General features: G+C 55.6%; 1 protein-coding gene across 1 annotated transcript; it reads left to right on the top strand.

Annotated features, from left to right (window-relative positions):
* Positions 1-3,284: 3,284 nt before the first annotated feature.
* Positions 3,285-5,239, top strand: CABS01_05276 (uncharacterized protein; the record flags this gene model as incomplete). The annotated part of the gene is made up of 2 exons (XM_060538646.1): positions 3,285-4,869; positions 4,932-5,239. The coding sequence occupies 2 exons, from the start codon at positions 3,285-3,287 to the stop codon at positions 5,237-5,239; spliced, it is 1,893 nt and encodes a 630-aa protein (XP_060405818.1).
* Positions 5,240-6,000: the final 761 nt, after the last annotated feature.

Genomic DNA, 6,000 nt, shown 5'->3' with positions numbered 1-6,000 from the left:
CACATCGCGGGGCCTGGACGTCGTCGTCATAAGGAATACGATCCAACAAGAGAGTGAGAAGGGGCATTACCGCGTGGTAATGTAGGGTTTGGCGGCGAAGGTGAGGGATAGATTAGGCCAATGATCTCATGGTTCGACAGTGAGTGATCGCGGGATCGAAGGTGCGGAACGTTGGATGCGACTTTTGGTTGCCGTAGGAAATGCTCCGCGGCATCGTTGGTCATGTCTGCTTTGTCGATTTTGTGTCCGTTTGGATGGTTCAGCCACATTTGGGTAGCATCGCCTGTATGAAGTGCCACCCAAATGATTCCCAGTTCAGGTGCCTCGCGAGCTCCAGGGGTTACAAAATAGGCACTAGTATGGGGAGCTAGAGAATTGATGGCCGAATAGGGACGGACCTGGCTCCGAGGTGATTCGTCACGGGTTAATAGCTGACCAAAGCTGAAGTATGTAATACCCAAGGCGTCGCCGTTGGTGGTTTGCGACGGAGTCGTCTCTATCCCTTCATTGGCCGATGACTGACTCGCTGCTTGCCTACCTGTCCGTATGTTTGTTGTTTTGCCTGGGCAGAAAGTTGGCAACCAAGGCCGCGGGATTCCGGTTCCTGAGCAGAGGTGATTATCGAGATCGTTCCATGATCTCTGTACCGCCGAAGGAATAGCCGGCGATGGTACAAAGGAGAACGCCGCCTTTTCCGCCGTATCCCTTAGAACTTGTAAGCGAAAACTGTGCGGTGGATGCTAGTCGTCCACCAAAGAAGCCTCAGCCTCAGTCCAGGCGGCCTCGGGACTGGGCAAGGCAAGCAGAGCAAGGCACTGGGTCACAGCCAGGCGAGGCTCCGGTGGGTTGGAAGAAGATAGGCATCATGCCGGGTGCCTGGCAACGATGTGTTGATTGAAGTGCATGCACTCTCCCGTCCACCCGTCGTGCGGTCCGTCTGGTGCCATGCCCTCTCCGTTGGTTCTCTGCAGCGCGTTGAGGGGCGACCGACCACATTGCGGCTCAACAATTGAAAAACGAGTGATGCTAAGAGCAAATCGGCAGAAACGATCGATCCCGTTATCATTAGCTTCATGCTTGAGGGAGTCGATCCCAAACCCTGAGGTGAGGGAATGTTCAGGTACAATCAAGGTACTCCCGGCCAGGTGTGCGGAGTTTGCGCGTGTAGTGTAGCAAGCGTGATGCGAGGCGTTTGTACGGAGTAATTGGAGAGCTCTCCGTCAGGTAAGGTAGGCACAGGTAGGTTTCTCGGCAGGTATTCAGCCACGGGCACTCTTACTGTCCGCTGAACCGCGTAGCAGTCTCCCAGTATGCCTGCTGCGGGGGAAAAGAAGAGAGAGGGGCGATGTGCGTGGAGGAACCAAGTGAAGGGCACCTGGAGACTGCAGCCGTAAGCAGGGCGAGCGACAATAGTGGAACGAGAGAAACAAGTATCGGTGACTTGGCCTGTCGGTAGTGCGGTTGCAAAGCCACGTCGGTTTACGAGGTGAAAATTGGAACCGGGACCTGATGTTCCCTGGCCGAGAACCTATGAGAAGCCACTGAGTGGATTTGAGTGGAGACGGAGATGATCTTTTTAGCCACTCGCGTGTGTCCCAGACTCCCAGCAAAGGGCACTGGGGGGCTGGGGCATGGATGGGATGGGGCTCTTGATTTTCTTGCACAGCCACCGCGGGGGCTGAAAGGCCCTTGCTTTCGGGCTCCATTCTCTCAGGTTTCCTTCCCTTCCATTTCTCTCCCTCTCCCTCGTCATCCAGCTTGGTCCCCGGAACCCGACTCCGTCGCATTCACAATTCCAATACCTTACTCTGTACACTACCTTATGGACCGACGACCATTCAGCGTGGAACCTCGTTCTTCGGCATGTCACACTTGTTATGACGACTAGAGCTGGGAGCAAGAGTGAGGCATGTTTTTATTTTCCTTGACCCGATATTGATTCCATCACTCCGTAGTGTGGCGCTCAATAAGCCGCAAGTATCGAGATAGTTCAAATATGCATTCACAGGGCGTGGCGTAATTCAGAGAATGCCAAGACGGAGTTAGGGAGGGGACGAGTGAGAAACAGTGTGTGTATGTGCGCGCGCATGGGTGTGGCTTGAGATGTATGTCCGCCGCCTGAGAGAAGTTGAGGTGGGTGGGCAATGTATCGAGTACACCGTTCCTTGATATTCAGCTACAAAGTATTCCATACTTTGGTCAACTCCGACGGGTACCATGACGGTGGTACGGGGAGGTAGGTACCCATCGCCATGCCACGTAAAGATATCCGGGGGGAGGCACACGCGAGATACCTAGGAAAAGGGAAGGGACTTGATTGTTGGGCTCCTGGGATAACGGCGTGACTGCCTTCCCCAAACTCAGGTAAATAGTTAGATGCAAGCAGCAGCATTGGCGACAACAACTGCAGCAGTCGGGATGGATCATGTTCACAGTTCCAGTTCCCTCCTCCCGTTGTCCTGTCAGTTGTCCTCCAACACTGCCGCGCTGCCGCAACCGAGAACGAACCGCCTTTCCGTGCGCCTGCGGGCAGCGAGCGGCCTGCCTGACCTTCCATGTCCTGGTTGGTCACCTTAGGCAGGAGGAGAGAGGCATGTAAGTAGGTAGGTACCTACCTACCTCGTCTCACGAAAGCTTACCTAAGCTCGGCAGGCAGGCAGGTACGGAGTACGGATACCTCTGTCGTTCCTCACCTCAGGTGGTAAGGAAGGCAAGTAGCGTGTGCGGCCGCCCCAGTGTGTGTCCGTACCTCCCGCACCCGCCGCCCGCCGTCTGTTGTGGCAGAAACCGCAAGCCCCAACTCGCCCTCATTCGCAGACGCCGTCACACCTCTCTCACTCAACTTTCTGACCATTTGCCTTACTCTATCTTGCTGCACCCGCCCTCCACCCTTCCCTTTTCCTCCAGCTTCTGCCACACTTGGAATTCAGTTCTCTTTTCCCTCTTCTTCAACATCGCTGCCGCCAGCCAGATTTCCACCCCGCCACTGGTTTTGCGCGCGTAACAAATTCAATTTCCAACGAATTACTCGCCATCGAGACCGGCTTGCGTTAGCCATTATTCAATCCCGCCCAAATCGGTTCCGCCACATTCCACCGCGACTCGTCCGCTCGTCCCGTCAAATTCGGGGTCGTCCACGAACAAGAACCGCCACGTGTGGCTGAACGATTCGAAGCTCCCATGACTTGTCGTTGACCATCAACAACCTCGACGACGCGGTCGCATCGGAGCTTTCTTTTCCAATTCAAACCCTCCAATTAATCGCTTGATGCTTTCGCCCGCTCATGGCCTCGGATAACGGTCCCATTGCGACCGAAGCCCCCCTCCTGGCAGCGACGACGCCGGTCGCATCAGACACTTTTGCGTTTGGGGGAGATCCTGCTCGCACCAAATCGCTCAAGAGGGCGCGCGAGTCTACTCCTACTTCGCCCACGTCTGTTGTCGACCCTATCGTCGAAGGCGCCGTTCCTCCTATCCCTCCCTCTATCGACTATCCCTCCCCCACGAAGTCCGCTCGTTTCGGCTTGGCATCGTCAAGACGCTCACCGACACCATTGACAGCCGCCGCGGCGCTCGAAGCTCTCGAAGAGGAACGCAAACGCGAACAGCGCCTAAATCCACCCGCCTCAAGCGACAATCCAGGCCACTCGGTGCTTTCTGTACTGGCCGGTAGTGTCGCCGCCATGAGTCGACCCGACGAAGCACCCCAAGCTCCAACGGCTGCCATGGAGGTCACCACCAAGGAGCCCGAACCGGTGTCAATCCCCCAAGTTAGCAATGCGCCCGCAGAACCTGCCGAGATCAGCCCACAAAGCGCAGTGAGCGCAGCTAGTATTGCAGGCGCTTTAGTGACGGCCAGTCCAGGCCCAATGGAAGTTGATCCCAAGTTGAGCGAACAATCTCAACAGCCACAGCATCAGCCTCAGCCGCCGCACCCGGCCCCGGTTCACGATGAGAAGAATACGCCCGGATCACTTTCGTATCCGGGTTCGCTCCAAGCCGCCGCCATGATGCCCGCTCCACCGGCGCGCGGCATGAGCTTTCCCATGCCGTCGCCCGGCCACGATTCTCCGACACAATCCGGCAAGAAGCACAAGTGCCCGTTCTGCGAGACGGAGTTTACGCGTCACCACAACCTCAAGAGCCATCTGCTCACTCACAGCCAGGAAAAGCCGTACATATGTCAGGAGTGTAACATGCGCTTCCGACGCCTCCACGATTTGAAGCGTCATAGCAAATTGCACACGGGCGAGAAACCCCACATATGTCCGAAGTGCGATCGGAAGTTCGCCCGGGGCGATGCACTCGCTCGGCACAGCAAGGGTGCGGGTGGTTGTGCGGGCCGCCGCTCCAGTATGGGCAGTTTCGACCAGACCGATGACTTGGACGGGCCGAGTATGCATGATGGCGATGATTCAATGGCCGGCATAGTGTATGCCAACGAAGAAGACTTAACGGAAGAGGAGAGGCGCCTGAGCCTGCCAAGCATCAAGGCACAGCATATTGCAGGTGGACCGGGTAGCATCGATGGATATAGCGCTCATTCGCGTACATACCCACCAGCAGGTCCACGACCCGGGACCGGCGGGCTCTATCCGCCCAATGTTGATCGTGGTACAGCAAGTTCGACCACGTCCCCAAGCATGCCTAACAGCATTGCTGGTGCTCACACGCCGAATACGAGCGTGTCTTCTGTGCCCGTAAGTGGCGCTTCTGTCTACTCACAAGGTGGCATGACGGAGAGCCCGAAGCCATTGAGCCCCGGGCATGATACAAACAACATTGCGAGACAACGATCGCCAAGTCTGACGCAACAGTTCCAGCAGCACCAATATGGCCGCAGGCCTTCTGACAGGAACACTTCACCAGGTGAGTTGTGCCTTTTGAGATTTGCGCCTGTAATTTGATCACACGCTGATACTATTCTCCAGCCTTCGTTGCTCCGGCATCACAGGCCGGCGCGGCTCCGGCAGGAGCCGCCCATGCTCGTGCTTCCAGCGGAACGCAGCCAGGAAGTGGGGCTGAGAATGGCGGCAACATGTTCGCCACGGACCCGGGTGTCTGGGCGTACATCCAGAGCCTCGAAGACAAGGTAAAACAGCTGTCGGATAAGGTCACGGCTTTTGAAAAGGCAGAGAGCGCGAAGCAGGCGCAGATTGGACTTCTCACGAGCGAAGTCACGGGTCTCAAGAAACAGCTGGAGGCCCGTGGTGACGAAGCGACGGAAGTCAAAGTATAATGCAGCACACGCAGGTACAAACGACGGCATGTTCTTCAGCCGTCGGCGCAACCTATCACCTATGTAACAACGACGAAATGTTTCTGGTGGGGAGCGGGCAAGAGGATACCTCATGCAGCGGCAGCAGGAGGACAAATTGGCGTTTTTCACTCATTGTCGGCGTCTTGATTTCTCATCTCTCGTTTATCACACCCATGTTTCTGCCTCTCTGACCCATCAGTTAGCAGGACGACCCGTTTCGTCCCGGGGGAAGGCGTTTTATTCAGGGCACTGGTAGATGTGCACGGTGGACCTCGATATGAAAAAAAGTTTTGAGTTGGTCCGTCGTTGGACCATGGGACCAGTCTATGGCCATGTCCCAGGATTTTCCGCGACGGATTTTTCCTTCTTCATTCTGGTAGTTTTTCACACTGAGGATCCTGATATCGGCTTTTCCCTCTCATGTATTATAGCGGTCGTTGCAGAAAGTCTAGCCTCGAGGCTCTAGGTCTTCCTTGAGGAGACAGAATATCGGAATTTCAATGCCTTTTAGACATCAGGTCCATCGAATCTTTGAATTCTATTTCACTTCACCCTTGGTTGCCGTTTCTGGTCACGGTGCTCAACTTGCTCTGTCCCAGACAAACGACAATAATCAATCTCGATCCCTCCTCAGACTGTAGCATCACCTGCTATGCGACAAGTCGTTGCAACTTGCAAGGGCCTGCATGCAAGGGATACTCGACTCACGATGGGGTTTCAACGTGACACGGAAGACAACC

This window comes from Colletotrichum abscissum, assembly GCF_030869225.1.
Source record: "Colletotrichum abscissum strain IMI 504890 chromosome Unknown Scaffold_10.1, whole genome shotgun sequence".
NCBI classification, from domain to species: Eukaryota; Fungi; Ascomycota; class Sordariomycetes; order Glomerellales; family Glomerellaceae; genus Colletotrichum; species Colletotrichum abscissum.
Note: the sequence above shows the minus strand (reverse complement) of the source record. Positions and strands in the feature narration are given on the sequence as shown.